The 18374-nt window shown below is 50.7% G+C and overlaps 1 protein-coding gene across 1 annotated transcript; it reads left to right on the top strand.

The window, feature by feature from the left end:
* The first annotated feature begins 4652 nt into the window (after positions 1–4652).
* On the top strand, positions 4653–17476 carry C1QTNF6 (C1q and TNF related 6). The gene is made up of 3 exons (XM_038756659.1): positions 4653–4721; positions 13462–13720; positions 15661–17476. Exons 2-3 carry the CDS (start codon positions 13468–13470, stop codon positions 16206–16208), a joined length of 801 nt encoding a protein of 266 aa, XP_038612587.1. The 5' UTR covers positions 4653–4721; positions 13462–13467; the 3' UTR covers positions 16209–17476.
* Positions 17477–18374: the final 898 nt, after the last annotated feature.

Genomic DNA, 18374 nt, shown 5'->3' with positions numbered 1-18374 from the left:
ATGGCTTAGTGGAAAGAGCAAGGGCTTGGGAGTCAGAGGTCGTGGGTTCTAATCCCGGCTCCACCACTGGTCAGCTGTGTGACTTTGGGCAAGTCACTTGACTTCTCTGTACCTCAGTTACCTCATCTGTAAAATGGGAATTAAGACTGTGAGCCCCACGTGGAACAACTTAATTGCCTTGTATCTTTCCCAGGGCTTAGAACAGTGCTCAGCACATAGTTAACACTTAGCAAATACCATCATTATTATTATTAGAACCTGAAACATCCGACTCCCAAGCCCGTGCTCTTTCCACTAAGCCACGCTGCTTCTCATACTTGTAGTCACATCCAGACTTAGAGACGGGCACACGCGGACCTGACTTGTTCTCATCCTGTCCTGGAAAAGCACGCGTGTTGGCCCGGTCCTGTCTTCCTCCCTTCAAAGCCCTACTGAGAGTTCACCTCCTCCAGGAGGCCTTCCCAGACTGAGCCCCCCACCTATTTCCTCTCCTCCTCCTCCCTTCCTCATCGCCTCCTCCCTCTGCCCTTCCTCCTTCCCCTCCCCACAGCACTTGTGTATATTTCTACATATTTATTGCTCTATTTTATTAATGATGTGCACATAGCTATAATTCTAATTATTCTGATGGTATTGACACCTGTCTACTTGTTTTGTCTTTTTTTGTCTGTCTCCCCCTTCTAGACTGTGAGCCCGTTGTTGGGTAGGGATAGTCTCTATCTGTTGCCGACTTGTACTTCCCAAGGGCTTAGTCCAGTGCTCTGCACACAGTAAGCGCTCAATAAATACGATTGAATGAATGAATGAATGAATGAAGTGTGAAGCTGGGGTTTAGAACAGTGCTGTGCATATAGTAAGCGCTTAATAAATGCGCTTTTATTAATGCGCATTCTATTTAATTCTATTCTATTTAATGTGCTATTATTATTATTATTGTTATTATTATTATTATTATTAAAAAGGAGGGCGGTACAGGCCGAAATCAGGCAGAGGAAAATTGGCTCTTAAGGCCTCAGCCGCTGTTCTCTGTTTCTCCTGCAGGGGGCGGTGTTTGTCCACCGAGGCCTCGTGCTGACGGGAGCACGGTTCATTCATTCATTCATTAATTCATCCATCCATCCATCCATCATCCATCCGTCCATCCATCCTTCCATCCATCCATCCATCCTTCCATCCACCCATCCATCCTTCCATCCATCCATCCATCCATCCATCCATCCATCCATCCATCTATTCATTCATTCGTACTTACTGAGCGCTTCCTGTGTGCAGAGCACTGGACTAAGCGCTTGGAAAATACAATTCGGCCACGGAAAGAGACAGTCCCTACCCAACAACGGGCTCACAGGCTAGAAGCAACTTTAGGTCCCATCGAGATTTGAACTCAGATCACTGTGAGCCCACTGTTGGGTAGGGACTGTCTCTATATGTTGCCAGCTTGTACTTCCCAAGCTCTTAGTACAGTGCTCTGCACACAGTAAGCGCTCAATAAATACGATTGATTGGATTCAGAGGCCAGAGTGCTATCCACTTTGTTCTCTTGCCCTGCTCAGTCCTGCGTGTCACGCACTGCACCATCCCTTGGGGTTGAGGTTTCTGTTGCTGCCGCTGTTCCTAATTCAGGAGGGCCTAGATTGGAGCTGAACATATTTATTCTATTTATTTTATTCTGTTTATATGTTTTGTTTTGTTGTCTGTCTCCCCCTTCTAGACTGTGAGCCCGTTGTTGGGTAGGGACCGTCTCTATATGTTGCCGACTTGGACTTCCCAAGCGCTTAGTACAGTGCTCTGCACACAAGTAAGCGCTCAATAAATACGATTGAATGAATGAATGAAAGCTGAATCCTGGTGTCCACCTCCCTGACTGCAGCCCCAGAGCTCATCCTATCTCATTGATTATTATTATATAATTATTATAATATTAATAATTCCAGGCAGGTAATGTGACTGTTTATCGTCATACTGGACTCTCCCAAGCGCTTAGTACAGTGCTCTGCACATAGTAAGTGCTCATTAAATACGATTGACTGTATTTCCCACTGACTCATTAACTATTATTAATAATAATAATAATGGTGTCCATTAGGGGTTTACTGTGTGCCAGGCACTGTACTACGCACAGGGGTGGATGCAAGCAGATTGGGTTGGACATAGTCTCTGTCCTGTTCACAGTCTTAATCCCCATTTTACAGATGAGGTAACTGAGGCAATAATAATAATAATAGTAAGAATAATGGTGTTTGTTAAGCACTTATTATGTGCCAGACACCATACTAAGTGCTAAGATGGATACAGCAGATCGAGCTGGACATAGTCGCAGTCCTGCAAAGGGCTCACAGTCTTAATTCCCATTTTAGAGATGAGGTAATGGAGGCAATGATAATAATAATAATCCCCATGTTACAGATGAGGTAATTGAGGCAATAACAATAATAATAATGGTGTTTGTTAAGCACTTACTATGTGCCAGACACTGTACTAAGCTCTGTGGTGGATACAAGCATATTGGATTGGACATATTCCCTGTCCTACATAGGGCCCGCAGTCTTAATTCCCATTTTGCAGATGAGGTAATGGAGGCAATAATAATAATAATAATAATAATAATGGTGTTAATCAATCAATCAATCGTATTTATTGAGCGCTTACTGTGTGCAGAGCACTGTACTAAGCACTTGGGAAGTACAAGTTCGTAACATATAGAGACAGTCCCTACCCAACAGTGGGCTATGTGCCAGGCACTGTACTAAGCACTGGGATGGATATAAAAAGATTGGGTTGGGTATAGTCCCTGTTTGGAATAGGGCTCACAGTCTTAATCCCCATTTTACAGATGAGGTAACTGAGGCAATGATAGTAATAATAATAGTGTTTGTTAAGCATTTACTATGTGCCAGGCACTGTACTTAGTGTCGGGGTGGATACAGCAGATTGGGTTGGACATAGACCCTATCCTGCACTGGGCTCCCAGTCTTAATCCCCATTTTACAGATGAGGTAATTGAGACATAGGGAAGTGAAGCGATTTGCCCAAGGCCATGTTGCTTCCTCATAAACCCTCTATCCCCAGCCCCTCTGCTTGTCTGGGAAAGTGTCTGATGGTTCCGAGGATTGCAGAGAGTTTGGTTTTCACACAGGGCCTCTCTGTGTGGCTGCTGGGTGTTGGGGGTAAAGAGCGAGAGATAGAAGAGGGCAGTAATAATAATAATAAAAAAATGTGGTCTTGGTGAAGCACATTTTATGTGCCATTTTAAGCGCCCAGGTAGATAAGCAAATCTGAACACAGTCCCTGTACTAAGTGAACTTTAGGTAGGAGGGAGAACAGATGTCCTATCCCTATTTTGACAGGTGAGAAAATGTGGCACAGACAAATTAAGTGATTTGCCCAAGGTCACAGAGCAGGCAAGTGGTGGAGCTTGGATGAATCCTTTGATTTCCGGGTCCCAGCTCTTTTCATTTGGCCATCCTGCTTTCGGAGGGAGGAAGAGATGAGGGGCTGAGGGGAAAGGAGCATGTCTTCTAGACTGTGAGCCCACTGTTGGGTAGGGACCGTCTCTATATGTTGCCAATTTGTACTTCCCAAGCGCTTAGTACAGTGCTCTGCACACGGTAAGCGCTCAATAAATACGATTGATTGATTGATTGATTGCCTGGGGGTGAAGGGCATAGGGAGGAAAGGTAGTGGAACCCGGGTGCCCAGACTCTGCCCAGACACCCAGCTCCTCACAGGTTTGGGAGAAGAAAGGGAGTGCACACTGGAAAGAGGCAGAATCTAAGCCAGAGCGGATGAAGAGCACGGGACTGGGAGTCAGATGACCTAGGTTCTAATCCTGCTTTGCCAATTGTTTGCTGTGTGACCTTGGGCAAGTCACTTAATTTCTCTGTGTCTCAGTTCTCCTGTTCCCCCCTCTTCTTAGTCTGTGAGCACCATGCGGGACAGGGACTGTGTCCCTGTCCAACCTAATTAACTTGTATCTACCCCATCATTTAGAACAGTGCTTGACACATAGTAAGAACCTAACAAATGCCCCCCGCCCCCAAAATCTAACCTATGTCAGATCTCTCCTCTGTTCCACCTCCTCCCTTTTCACCTCATCCTGCAGAGGTAGGGAGGGGACAAGGATCAGTCTGGTCAGAAGGCGGAGAGAGCAACTTGTGCAAAACCACCCAGCAGTGGCAGAGGTTGAGACCCAAACTGAGGCTATTGATTCTCTCCTTTCCCCATTCTCATCTCAGCCTTCCAGGGTGACCACCCTCCCCTCCAATTCCATGGTGTCCCCAAAGACCTCTAAACGGGGGGAGTGAAGTTGGGAAGCGGTGGACGGTGGGCTCTTGGTTTCTGGGGGGCCAACAAGCCGTGAAGGGCCTCGGGAGGGAGGCTCTGGGGACGGAGCCTGCTGCGGCTATGCCAGAGGTGACTGGCGGCCTGCCCAGGAGGGGAGCCGCTCTGCTTCTCTGCAGCTCACGTCATGGTAGGGACAGAGCCCCAGCTGGTCAGACCCCAACCGCAGGGGAGGGGCTGCAGGCGGATGGCAGAGACAGCAATTACATAACAGCCCTTGGCCCCGCAGCTGGCTTCAATCAGCTTGGCCTTGCTCCTTCCCTCCCTCCCTCCCTCTCTTCCTCCCTTCCACCCCTTCCCAAGGAGTAGCTGAGGATACAGGCGAGCTCCGGCCCCGCCAGCCCACACCCTCCCCGGACCCTCTTCTCGGGTGTTTAGAGGTAAGGGAGGACCCTCTGTCACTCACGTTGCCACCTTCCTCACGGGACTGGGAGAAGGGAGGGTGGAGGAGGAGGGAGGAGAGAGGAGAAAGAGGGGGAGAGAAGGCGCAGGAGGAGGGAAGGAGGAGGAGGAGGCTTGTCCAGGAAATGGGATCAGGGGATGGAAGGACAGCCAAGGCCAGAGCTGCGGTGACAGCAGACTCACAGAGAGGGACGCGGCCAGTCACAAAGCACAGAGCCAGGTGGGTCAAAGGGCCAGTGGGGGGAGGGGGTTGTGTTCCCATCTGAGCCCTTCTGCGTCCCTCAGGAGGCTTAAGTGGACAAGGTCACCCCTGGGTCACAGGCTCCTGCAGCTTGGGGCAGCTCAGGGGGCCCTCTGGTCCTACAGGGCCCCATCTCCCGGGCCCAGCCCGAATGCCTGGAGTCCCTGACCTGGGAAGTCAGATGGGCTGCAGCCACCCAGCCAGGAGGGAGGGGCTCGCAATGTCAGGGTGCTCCAGAGCGGCTCTGGGTTCCTGCCGTGGGTCCCCTTGACTTCAGCATCCCCCGTCCACCCACCTCCAGCCCCCTGGTCAGTATGGGCCAAATGGGCAAGGCGCCTGGCTGAAACAGGCCCTTCTTCATCAGACCACTTCAGTGGGGCCAACCAAACTGCTAGGAAAAGAAATGACCCCTTCCAATCACCACCCTGCTGCCGTCCCTCCTCTCTACGTCCTCCCCTCTCGTCTTGCCCCCCTCCTCGCTGCATATTTTCCCAGACTTTCCAGTCCGGCCTCAGCCTCCCAACCGGAACTCCTGGGGCCTGGCTGCTCCTGGCCGGGGGCCAGGCTCTGCCATGGCACTTTCTTCCCAATTTACCTCTGGTCAGCACCCTGCCTGCCGACTCTTAGCACTCTTGACTTGGTCCTTTCTGGAATTATATATGTGTGTAAGGGGCGAGGGGGAGGGGACAGAACCCAGAAACAGGATTCTTGAGTTCTGTTTCCAGTCGTGGCTTAGTGGCAAGAGCACAGGCTTGGGAATCAGAGGATGTGGGTTCTAATCCCTGCTCCACCACTTGTCTGCTCTGTGACCTTGGGCAAGCCCCTTAACTTCTCTGTGCCTCAGTTACCTCATCTGTAAAATGAGGATTAAGACTGTGAGCCCCACGTGGGACAACCTGATTACCTCGTATCTACACCAGCGCTTAGAACAGTGCTTGCACATAGTAAGCACTTAACAAATACCATAATCGTTAGTATTATTCCCCTCTCTTCGTGCCTCAATCTTCTCTCCTTGTCTCCCCCTCCCCAGCCTCGCTTCCTGGAGATAGTGCCTAGCCTAGCCCCTGACTTTCTCAGCCCCTAATCTGACACATACTGACCGCCTGAGAGTGAGAAGGTCATGGGTTCTAATCCTGGCTCTGCCACTTGTCTACTGTGTGACATTGGGCATCACGCCACTTCTCTGTGCTTCAGTTCCCTCATCTGTAAAATGGGAATTAAGATTGTGAGCTCCAAGTGGGACAGGGACTGTTTCCAATCCAATTATCTTGTATCTATCACAGCGCTTAGAACAGTGCCTGGCACATAGTAAATGCTTAACAAATACCATAATTATTATTATGCTGCTCTGCTAGCAGATGGAGAAGAATTAGGAGCCAGGCTGAGGCTGCCTGTGTCATCCCACCCCCTGCTTCCTCCAGTCCCCTCGACTGCAGGGAAACCCCGATGCCACGTGGAGCTGCTTTGGAGCCCATGCCAGGCCCGGAATTGTGCGCTACTGAGGAAGTTGTTGCATTGTTGCTACTGCGGCTGCTGTAATCTGTGCATCCTAGCGCTGCTCCCTGCCCATGCCAGCGTCAGGCGCTTCATGGCTGGGGTATCCTGATTTCTTCCCTGTGAAGCAGAGAACTTAATGGGAAAGGATAAAGGACCTGGAAATCAGAAAGGTCTGGGTTCTAATCCCTCCTCTGCCACTTTGTTCATTCAATCGTATTTATTGAGCGCTTACTGTGTGCAGAGCACTGTACTAAGTGCTTGGAAAGTACAAAACAGCAATAGAGACAATCTCTGCCCACAACGGGCTTACAGCCTAGAGAAGGGGAGACAGGCATCAAAACAAGTAAACAGGCACCTGCTGTGTGTCCTTGGGCAAGTCTTTTACCTTTGGCCCTCAGTTCCCTCAGTTATATATGGGGATTCAATGCCTGTCTCCCCTCCTACTTATAATATGAGCCCCAAATGGGGCCTGATGATCCTGATGGAGTAGAGAAGCAGCGTGGCTCAGTGGAAAGAGGTCATGGGTTCTAATCCCGCCTTCCCCCCATGTCTGCTGTGTGACCTTGGGCAAGTCACTTAACTTCTCTAAGCCTTAGTTACCTCATCTGTAAAATGGGGATTAAGACTGTGAGCCCTAAGTGGGACAATGTGATCACCTTGTATCCTCCCCAGTGCTTAGAACAGTGCTTCACACGTAGTAAGTGCTTAACAAATGCCATTATTACTACTATTATTATCATTATTATCTTGTATCTACTGTAGTGTTTAGAAGAGTGCTTGGCACATAGAAAGCTCTAAACATATTTATGACTATTATTATTATTATTATTCACAGCGGGAACCTTAGTTCCTGGCAAGGGGCTCCGGTTTTTCCATATTTCCCCCTCCCCATCAAGAAATCGTGGTCATCCGCATACAGTCAGCCGACAATAAATATGGCTGATTGATCATCAGGGGTCCCAACTGAGGGCTTACTATGCGCCGAGCACTGTACTAAGCACCTGGGAGAGGACGACAGAGTTGGTAGACACATTTCCCGCCCGCAAGGAGCTTAGAGTCTGGAGGGAGTTTAAATAGCTTCCCGTCCCACCGAGCTACTAACGAGTTAAAGTAGGAAATCTAGGACTTCTTTATCTTAACCAGGCCAGCGGGGCCAGAGCAGGGAGGGGAGAGGGAGGTTCAGTCCCTGCTTGAGGCTAATCGGAGACGGAGTGGACTGAACGTCTCTCCTCCTCAGTGGTGAGTCGCTGGGGGGACACTGGGCGAGGGGGTCACCCTGCCACTCCCCCCGGACCGGGCTGGGATCACCGCAGCAGCCCCCGCTTCTCAGGCGGGCTTCCAAGAACTTCTCAATTTGCTCCCGAGTAGACTTTCTTCTTCCTTCCCACACCCCCGGCCCCTTCCCTGGCCTGCTTCCCGCTCCCTGCCTTGCCTTCCCTTTTTTTCCCCTCGTTTCTCTGGGAGCAGCGTGACTTAGTGGAAAGAGCCCGGGTTTGGGAGTCACCGGTCGTGGGTTCTAATCCCAGCCCTGCCACGGATCCGCTGTGTGACTCTGGGCAAGTCACTTCACTTCTCTGTGACTCAGTTACCTCATCTGTAAAATGGGGATGAAGACTGTGAGCCCCACGTGGGACAACCTGATTATCTTGTATCTCCCCCAGCGTTTAGAACAGTGCTTGGCACAGAGTAAGTGCTTAACAAATAATCAATCAATCAATCAATCAATCGTATTTATTGAGCGCTTACTATGTGCAGAGCACTGTACTAAGCGCTTGGGAAGTACAAATTGGCAACACATAGAGACAGTCCCTACCCAACAGTGGGCTCAGAGTCTAAAAGGGGGAGACAGAGAATGTCATCATCATCATCATTAAGAGAAGCAGCGTGGCAAGAGAAGCATTGTGGCTCAGTGGAAAGAGCCTGGGCTTGGGAGCCAGAGGTCATGGGTTCTAATCCCGGCTCCGCCACTTGTCAGCAGCGTGTCTTTTGGCGAGTTACTTCACTTCTCTGGGTCTCAGTTCCCTCATCTGTAAAATGAGGATTAAAACTGTGAGCCCCACGTGGGGCAACTTGATCACTTTGTATCCCCCCAGCATTTAGAACAGTGCTTCACGCATAGTAAGTGCTTAACAAATGCCATTATTATTATTATTATTATCCTTTTCCCAGGCTCAGACTACTTAGCCCCAGCTTCCCAGAGCCAATTTGCCCTCGCCCGGCTAATTCCCGCAGCCCTGGAGAAGGAAGGAGAGCAAAGAGAAAAGGTGGAACCAGGAGGTGTTTTTTTAGAACTCTAGGGACCAGGCTAAAGTCCTACGGAGAAGCAGTATTGCTTAATGGAAAGAGCCTGGGCTTGGGTTCTAATCCTGGCCCCGCCACTTATCAGCTGTGTGACCTTGGCCAAGTCACTTCACTCCTCTGGGCCTCAGTTACCTCATCTGTAAAACGGGGATGAAGACTGTGAGCCCCACGTGGGACAACCTGATCACCTTGTATCTCCCCCAGGGCTTAGGACAGTGCTCGGCACATACCATCGCTTAACCATGGCTCGCTTAACAAATACCATCATTATCATTATGGAGGGGCTACCAGGATCCCCAGCTCTACGGCAGATCCCAGAAAAGGTGCTATTTTAAAGCCGGACTAAATTTGTTCCCGGAGCCTTCCAGCCTCGCACTCCGATCCTGCGAAACTGCAGCACCAAGACCCCAACCTGAAGGCTTCACCAGCCAAGGGGGAAGGGGGAGATTTCCCCCAAGGTGGGGCTCAGAGGCTAATCCTAGGGGTGGGGGGCGGGTCTTTCCCCACCAAATTTAGAAGTGAGTGAGCATTTTTTTTTAATGGTATTTGTTAATCGCTTACTCTGTGCCAGGCACTGTACTGAGCATTGGGGTAGATACAGATTACTCAGATTGGATATAGTCCATGTCCCATATGGGGCTCTCTTTAATCCCCATTTTACAGATGAGGGAACTGAGGCACAGAGGGGTTATGTGACTTGCCTGAAGTGACACGGCAGACAAGCGATGGAGTTGGAACTAGAACCCAGGTCCTTCTGACTCGCTGGCCACGGGGCTTCTCGTTTAGAGAAGGGCTCAGTGGAAAGAACACAGGCTTTGGAGTCAGAGGTCATGGGTTCAAATCCCGGCTCTGCCAATTGTCAGCTGTGGGACTTTGGGCAAGTCGCTTAACCTCTCTGTGCCTCAGTTACCTCATCTGTAAAATGGGGATTAAGATTGTAAGCCCCCACATGGGACAACCTGATCACCTTGTATCCCTCCAGCCCTTAGAACAGTGTTTTGCACATAGTAAGCACTTAACAAATACCATCATTATTATTATTATTATTATTATTTGATGTGCAACCCGCCAAATTCTTCAATGGGTCAAAATGTGGGTGGGGATATTTCTTAGGACGGGCCCCACTCATTCATTCAATCGTATTTATTGAGCACTTACCATGTGCAGAACACAGTACTAAGTGCTTGGGAAGTACAAGTTTGTGACATATACAGACGGTCACTACCCAACAACGGGCTCACAGTATAGAAGGGGGAGACAGACAACAAAACAAAACATGTGGACAGGTGTCAAGTCGTCAGAATAAATAGAATTAAAGCTAAATGCACATCATTAACAAAATAAATAGAATAGTAGTAAATATGTACAAGTAAAATAAATAGAGTAATAAATCTATACAAACGTATATACAGGTGCTGTGGGGAGAGGAAGGAGGTAAGGCGGGGGGGATGGGGAGGAGGAGAGGAAAAATGGGGTCTCAGTGTGGGAAGGCCTCCTGGAGGAGGTGAGCTCTCAGTAGGGTTTTGAAAGGAGGAAGAGAGCTAGCTTGGCGGCTGTGTGGAGGGAGGGCATTCCAGGCCAGGGGGAGGAAGTGGGCCGGGGGTCGACGGCGGGACAGGTGAGAACGAGGTACAGTGAGGAGGTTAGTGGCAGGGGAGCGGAGAGTGTTCCCAAGCCAACCGATCAATCAATGCTATTTACTGAGTACTTACTCTGCATAGAGCACTATACTTTCCTGGGCAAATATAGTGGAGTCAGAAGACACAGACCATCTCAAGGAGTTTACAACCAAGGGATGGAGGCAGACTTTAAAGTAAATTACAGTAATTTAAAAGTGAATTACAACCCTGTCTCCACTGGTATTATTTTGGTTTTTTCATTCTGGGAAAGAGGCCTGGGAGCGCAGCCCAGTCCCCGGCTGTAGTCTCCAACCATTGTCAGGAGAGGTCTTTTTTTCCCTCATCCCCCTCGCCTGTATGTCTGTAGCCCCATTGACCTGGATGGCATGGAATGTGGGGGGATGGCAATGCCCCCCAAGCTTGTGTCTCTGGCTCACAGGCTTCATCCCCATTTTACAGATGAGGTAATAATAATAATGGTATTTATTAAGTGCTTACTATGTGCAAAGCACTGTTCTAAGCCCTGGGGAGGTTACAAGGTGATCAGGTTGTCCCACGGGGGGCTTGCAGGCTTCATCCCCATTTTACAGATGAGGTAATAATAATAATGGTATTTATTAAGTGCTTACTATGTGCAAAGCCCTGTTCTAAGCCCTGGGGAGGTTACAAGGTGATCGGGTTGTCCCACGGGGGGCTCACAGGCTTCATCCCCATTTTACAGATGAGGTAATAATAATAATGGTATTTATTAAGTGCTTACTATGTGCAAAGCACTGTTCTAAGCCCTGGGGAGGTTACAAGGTGATCAGGTTGTCCCACGGGGGGCTCGCAGGCCTCATCCCCATTTTACAGATGAGGTAATAATAATAATGGTATTTATTAAGTGCTTACTATGTGCAAAGCACTGTTCTAAGCCCTGGGGAGGTTACAAGCTGATCAGGTTGTCCCATGGGAGGCGCACAGTCTTCATCCCCATTTTACAGATGAGGTAATAATAATAATAATAATAATGGTATTTGTTAAGTGCTTACTATGTGCAAAGCACTGTTCTAAGCCCTGGGGAGGTTACAAGCTGATCAGGTTGTCCCACGGAGGGCTCACAATCTTAATCCTCATTTTACAGATGAGGTAATAATAATAATAATGGCATTTGTTGAGCGCTTGCTATGTGCAGGGCACTGTTCTGAGTGCTGGGGTGGTTGCAGGGTGTTCACGGTGTCCCACGAGGGGCTCACAGTCTTCATCCCCATTTTCCAGATGGGGTAGCTGGGGCCTAGGGAGGTGAAGTGACTTGCCCAAAGTCGTCCGGCTGATAAGTGGTGGAGCCGGGATTTGAACCCATGACCTCTGACTCCCAGGCCCGGGCTCTTTCCGCTGAGCCACGCTTCTTAATAATGATGGCATTTGCTAAGCGCCTTGTAATTTGCTAAGCGCCCCATGAGGGACTCGCAGTCTTCATCCCCACTTTACAGATGAGGGAACTGAGGCACAAAGAATAATGTGCACATAGTTTTCATTCTATTTGTTCTGACGATTTTGTCACCTGTCTACCTGTTTTGTTTTGTTGTCTGTCTCCCCCTTCTAGACTGTGAGCCTGTTGTTGGGTAGGGACCGTCTCCATATGTTACTGATTTGTACTTCCCAAGCGCTTAGTACAGTGCTCTGCACACAGTAAACGCTCAATAAATATGATTGAATGAATGAATGTTGACGGGAGGGACAACATTCCCCTCCTTCTACCCACCACATCACTACTGCCAGATATTGAAGCGCCTGGTCTTGGTTGTCCTCGTCTTGCCCTCTGGGAGAGATAAAATAATAAATAAATAATGATGGTATTTATTAAGCGCTTACTGTATGCCATGCACTGTTCTAAGTGCTGGGGTAGATACAAGGTAATCAGGTTGTCCCACGTGGGGCTCACAGTCTTAATCCCCATTTTGCAGTTGAGGGAACTGAGGCCCAGAGAAGTTAAGTGACTTGCCCAAAGTCACACAGCTGACAAACGGTGGAGCCAGAATTAGAACCAATGACCTCTGATTCCCAAGCCCGTGCTCTTTCCACTAAGCCATGCTGCTTCTCCAAGAGAGATGCGTTTGGTACAGTGGTCTGCACACAATCAGCGCTCAGTAAATACCATCGATTGATTTGCTGGAGATCCCAATGGGAGGCCAGAGTGATGCTGTGAGGAGGGGGAGATGGGGAGGTCCTGGATTAAGGAGACTGAATCCTATGGGCTACATGACATCTTCTACATCTGTCCATTCTTCACCACCCCAAACTACTACCCCCTCTGGTCCAAGCTCTGTTCATACAATTCATCAGCTTCCTCACTGGCCTCCTTCTCTCCAGCCTCCCCCCTTCTCCAACATCTTGCTGCACAGATCATCATTTAAAAGTGTCTCAACTCTCCCCTCCTCAAAATTCTCCAACAGCTTCCCAAGCTGCCCTCCACGTCAACCAAAGACTCTTCATGATCAGTTTCGAGACTCTCAGTCAGCCTCTACTTCCAAGCTCACTCCCCATTCTCTCTACTTCCCAGCTCACTTTCCGTTCTCTCTAAACTAATCAATCAATTTTTGGTATTTAACGAACACTCACTATGTGCAGAGCTCTGTTCTAAGCACTTGGGAGAATACAATATAACAGAGTTAGTAGATACATTCCCTGCCCTCAATGAGCTTACAGTCTACAGGGGGAGAAAGCGTTAATATAAAATAAATCATTTAGAAAAGAAAATGTAGGTGTACGTACAGAACTGATCTTCTAGCTTTCTCTGTCCACACTCCTTTTATTGGCAGATGGCAGCAGCAGCAGCAGCCTGCCTTTAGATCCCTCAGTCAGTCAAGGGTGTACCTGTACCCTGAGCCTGGTTTATCTGCAGGAGAACACCATGGACTCAGATTAAACTTTCCCTGAGCTAGGTGGACTATTTAACTTGATTCCAGAATAACCCCTCCCCACCCCAGGCCACCACCATCACCACCAAGAAGGCAAGCAGACTTCCACCCCAGCACAACAATCCCTCTTCCCTGCCTCTTCCTCCATCTCCCCTTGCAGGTCGCCATGGTGACCACACCCCAGCCTTCCCACTGGATCGTCCTCCTGCTCCCTCTCTTGGTGTTTGGTGTGCCGACGGAGGAACCCACCGCCTCCGGGGAAGTCATGTCTCCCACTCCCTCTGGGGGTTGCCAACATTGCTGTGACTCCCCGGGACCCCCTGACCCTCCGGCGGGACCCCCGGGCCCCGCCAACCCCTCGACCCCCACGTATATCCTGCCTGAGGTGCGTCCCTACATCAACATCACCATCCTGAAGGGTGAGTAGGCTCGCATGGGCATCTGCTGGGCCCTGGGGCCCCTCGCCCCTTCCAGGTGGAGATGTTGTTGTCAGGGAGGGTTGTGTGTGGTTCCACAAGGATCAGGGAAGGTGCCCCATTTCTCTCCGGTTAGTCCAACCCTGCCCTTAACCCCCACCTTGAATTAGACCACCTCCCTGGGCAGGGGCCTGGGTACCCAGGAGCCTCTGGAGGAGGCAGTGCTTCAGGGGATGGTGACACTCTATGCAAGGTCCCTAAGAGGGGGTGAGAGGAAAAGGTGGAGGTCAGAGGTCAGAGGTCAGTCACTACTCCTTACCTCCTTACCTTGGAGAGATGTGGACTCCCTGGGGGATAGGGAGAAGCCCAGTATGTGGACAAAATCCAGCCAGGCCTCCAAAAGGACAACCAGCCTTGGTCCAGGGTAAGATGGCTGCACCCCTCTCTGCCCCCAACTCCTGTCCCACCACCCCGACTTGTAGTATGTCAACAGGATGGAGCGCACGGCTCCAGAATTGACAATAGTTGGTGCCACAGTGCGGCCACCTCCATACGAAACATCAGGCCCATACAGAATTAGACATTCCCTGCTGGGGTGGAAAATCCCAGCAAGACCCAGGGTCAGGCAGGTGGGTCTGACTCAGTGCACACCTGTGGACCATCCATGCCTCCCAGATGACCTGTCAATGAAAGGAGCCTGGCTGAAATAATCAATCCACTCCAGTGAAAGCTCCTTGAAGGCAAGATCATGTCCACCAATTCTATCACACTCTCCCAAGTGTTTAGGACAGCGCTCTGCACCCCATAGGCGCTCAACAAATTCTGGTGATAGATGCCTGACCAGAAACAGACCCCCATTCATACCTGGCTTGGCTCATTTTGGCCTGGACACCGCGATCTTGGCTGATAGAAGCCTCAATCCCACCTCTGGGCAAATGGCAGAGAAGCAGTAGACAGGGGAAATCTAAATTCTAATCCCAGCTCTGCCACTTGCCTACTGTGTGACATTTCACGAGTCACTTCACTTCTCTGTGCCTCAGTTTCCTGGCCTGTACAATGGGGATTTGGCATCTGTTCTCCCACAAACACTGTGAGCTCCCTTTGGGACCTGGGTTGTATCTGTTTTGTATCTACCCTGGTACTTAGCACAGTACTTGGCACAGAGTAAGGATTTAACAGATTCCACCATTGTTATTACAGCCTCTCTGTTCCTCTGATTCCTGGATGAATTCCTTCTAATAATAATAATAATAATGATGGCATTTGTTAAGCGCTTACTCTGTGCAAAGCACTGTTCTAAGCACTGGGGAGGATACAAGGTGATCAGGTTGTCCCATGTGGGGCTCACAATCTTAATCTCCATTTTACAGATGAGGTAACTGAGGCCCAGAGAAGCTAAGTGACTTGCCCAAACTCACACGGCTGACAAGTGGCGGAGCTGGGATTTGAACCCATGACCTCTGACTCTAAAGCCCAGACTCTTTCCACTGAGCCACGCTGCTTCTCTTCTGCTTCTCTAGACTGTAAGTTTGTTATGGGCAGAAAACGTGTCTGCTAATTCTGTTGTACCGTACTCCCCCAAGTGCTTAGTACAATGTTCTGCACGTAGCAAGTGCTCAATAAATGCCACTGATGAGTTGATTGACTGATTGAATCATAGCACCCTAGACCCAGAAGGGATCTTAAGGGGTCATCTGGGCCCAATCCCCTGTCTTCTGGCAGAAACCTGGCCAGAGAACAAAGTCAGTCAGTCAGTCAGTGGTATTTATTGAGTGCTTACTGTGTGCAGAGCACACTAAGCGCTTGGGAGAGTAAGATACAACAATATAACAGATGCATTCCCTGCCCACAACGAGCTTCCAGACTAGAGAGGGTGGAAGAACTGTCAGAGTTTTGCAGGAAGGGAGCCGGTCTAACTGAACTCCCTTTTCTCTGCTCTGCAGGAGACAAAGGAGACCGTGGGTCCCTAGGAACACCAGGAAAGCTGGGCAAGGAGGGACCCCAGGGTGAGCGCGGACCTCAGGGACTGAAGGGCAGTAAGGGTCAGGTGGGCATCCCTGGAAAGCCCTGCCAGGCCCGGTTCGCGGCCTTCTCTGTGGGCCGCAAGAAGGCCCTCCACAGCAGCGAGGGCTACCAGTCGCTAGTGTTCGACACGGTCTTCGTCAACCTGGACGGCCGCTTCGACATGTTCTCCGGACGGTTCTTCTGCCCCTTCGCCGGCCTGTACTTCTTCAGCCTCAACGTCCACACCTGGAACTTCAAGGAGACGTACATGCACATCATGCGCAATGAGGAGCCGGCCGTGATCCTGTACGCGCAGCCCAGTGACCGCAGCATCATGCAGGGGCAGAGCGTCATGATGGAGCTGCAGGATGGGGACCAGGCCTGGGTGAGGCTCTTCAAGCGGGAGCGGGAGAACGCCATCTACAGCGATGATGTGGACACCTACATCACCTTCAGTGGTCACCTCATCAAGCCCGCGGACGAGTGACCCCCCCGCACCCCTTCGCCCTGTCCCCTCCCCACCCCATCTTCCCAGCCTCCTCGCTCCCTCTGCTCTTCACTCCCTCAGTCTGGGCCAAAGTGCACTGAAGGGGAGTGTCTGAGAGCCAATGGTGAATTTGGTGGGGGATTCCTGGAAAACGGTTGAGCCATCTTCGAGGGGAGACGTCTAATCCGGGACGTTTTGAGGAAGGGAAGCCGGAGTGGAGGAGTTCCTGTTCCCCGATCAGCCCTTTTGACATCTGGGCCATAACTGTCATTCTATTAATCGAAGGTATTTATTGAGTGCTTACTGCGTGCAGAGCACTGAGCTAAGCTCTTGGGAGAGTACAATATAAGAGTTGGTAGATGCATTCCCCATCCGCAGCAAGCTTACAGTCTAGCATTGCAACCTGATGAGTACCCTGTCTCCACCTGGAGAGTCTCTCCCTCTCAGAAGGACAAAGCCTGGAGGCTCCATTCTGACTGTCCCTCCTTCCCTCCGATCAGCACTGGTCTCAGGCCTCTGGGGGAGAGGTGGAGATGGAGAGATGGGCAGCAGTGCGCTTCACAGTTGCCCTGATCTCCCAGGCCTCCACTTTCCCCCATTTCCCACTTCATGAGGTGCTCTATGGGCTGACCTGTCCACCCCAGCCCTCCTCTTCCTCCTCCAGGAGAGGAGGGTGGGCCAGGGCCCATAATGTGAAACTTGATTCATTTTTATTCTGATGCTCACGACCCCTGCCCTCCCTGTCCAAGGTGCTAAGGAGCTTTGAAGAGCCAATCAAACCCTCTCGGCCCCTCACGAGGAGAGGGGGAGGAAGGGCAAGGATGGGATCCCCCCCCCCCCAGAGGAATCCCCCGTGGAATCCCAATGGGAATAAGCAGGATTGGGGATGGGCAAATACTTCAGAGGCAGGGGAATCTCCCAATTGGAAGCTGCCCCATCCCCTTCTCTGGCTACCTGGAAACTCCTGGGCTTGTGACCTGGAGGAGAGGTCAGGCCTAGACGGGCTTGGGCCGGCTGGCTGGGGGAGGGAGGGAGGAGAGACGCTTCCTCCTCTTTGCCCTTTGACAGACCGGGCCGGTCCGGTCCGACCCCGTCCTTGGGCTCGGCGTTTGCCCCGTCCGTTGGCCCACCGGTGCTGGTTTGACCTCTTGCTGGGCTCACCGGGAGGGGGAAGGGATTTCTAGGAGGGGACAGGGTTCACCACGATGTACTGTGGATTTTTATGGTGCTTTCTTTGACCTACATGCGTATGAAACCCCCAAAACCAAACTACGATAAAGGTTTTTGTATATTGTTTTCTAGTTTTCATTAAACCTTTTTTTGTGGGGGTGGTTTGCACTTCAAGACTGTTTTCTGTGGTCTTGGATCTGAGGTGGGGATGGAGGGGTGGGGGAAGGGGGGGAAGGGGAACCTGCCAGCCTTCATGGGCAGTGGCTCCAAAAACAAGGATGGATTTTGGGGGTCACTCCCGAGGGTGGCGGGGGAGAAGCATGCTCCCCTTTTAATGATGGCATTTGTTAAGTGCTTACTATGTGCCATGCACTGTTCTAAGCGCTGGGATAGATACAAGGTAATCAGGTTGTCCCACATGGGGCTCACAGTCTTAATTTCCATTTTACAAATGAGGGAACTGAAGGCCCAGAGAATTTAAGTGACTTGCCCAAGGTCATACAGCAGACAAGTGGCAGAGCCGGGATTAGAATCCACGTCCTCTGTCTCCTAAGCCCATGCTCTTTACACCAAGCCATGCTGCTTCCCCTTTTCCACCCTTTCTCCCGCTCCCCCCGTGGGGCCAGATATCCAATTCTGCTTATTTGGCTTGAATTTCCTGGGCCTGGAAGTTTGGCAGTGGAAGCCTAAGGCTTCTGTCTGTGATGGTCCTGGTATTCTGTGGTTTGCAGAGGAATTGGGCAGAAGTGGGGGAATGCCAGAAGGAGTTGGAGGCAAGGGGCTTTGGGGGGAGGGGCCTTTGGGACACTGAGGCTCTGTGGCTGCCCCCCTCCAGCTGCACAGTGACCCCCTCCCAGCTCCACCTCGTCGGTGACCCCCAAGCCCCCTCACCGCTCTTGCACCCCCAACCAGTCTGAAGACTCTCTGCTTCTTACCTCCAAGGCCCATTCAATCGTATTTATTGAGCGCTTACTGTGTGCAGAGCACTGTACTAAG

The sequence above is a fragment of the Tachyglossus aculeatus genome, chromosome 14 (assembly GCF_015852505.1).
Source record: "Tachyglossus aculeatus isolate mTacAcu1 chromosome 14, mTacAcu1.pri, whole genome shotgun sequence".
Lineage (NCBI taxonomy): Eukaryota > Metazoa > Chordata > Mammalia > Monotremata > Tachyglossidae > Tachyglossus > Tachyglossus aculeatus.
This window is presented reverse-complemented; position numbering and strand designations above follow the sequence as displayed.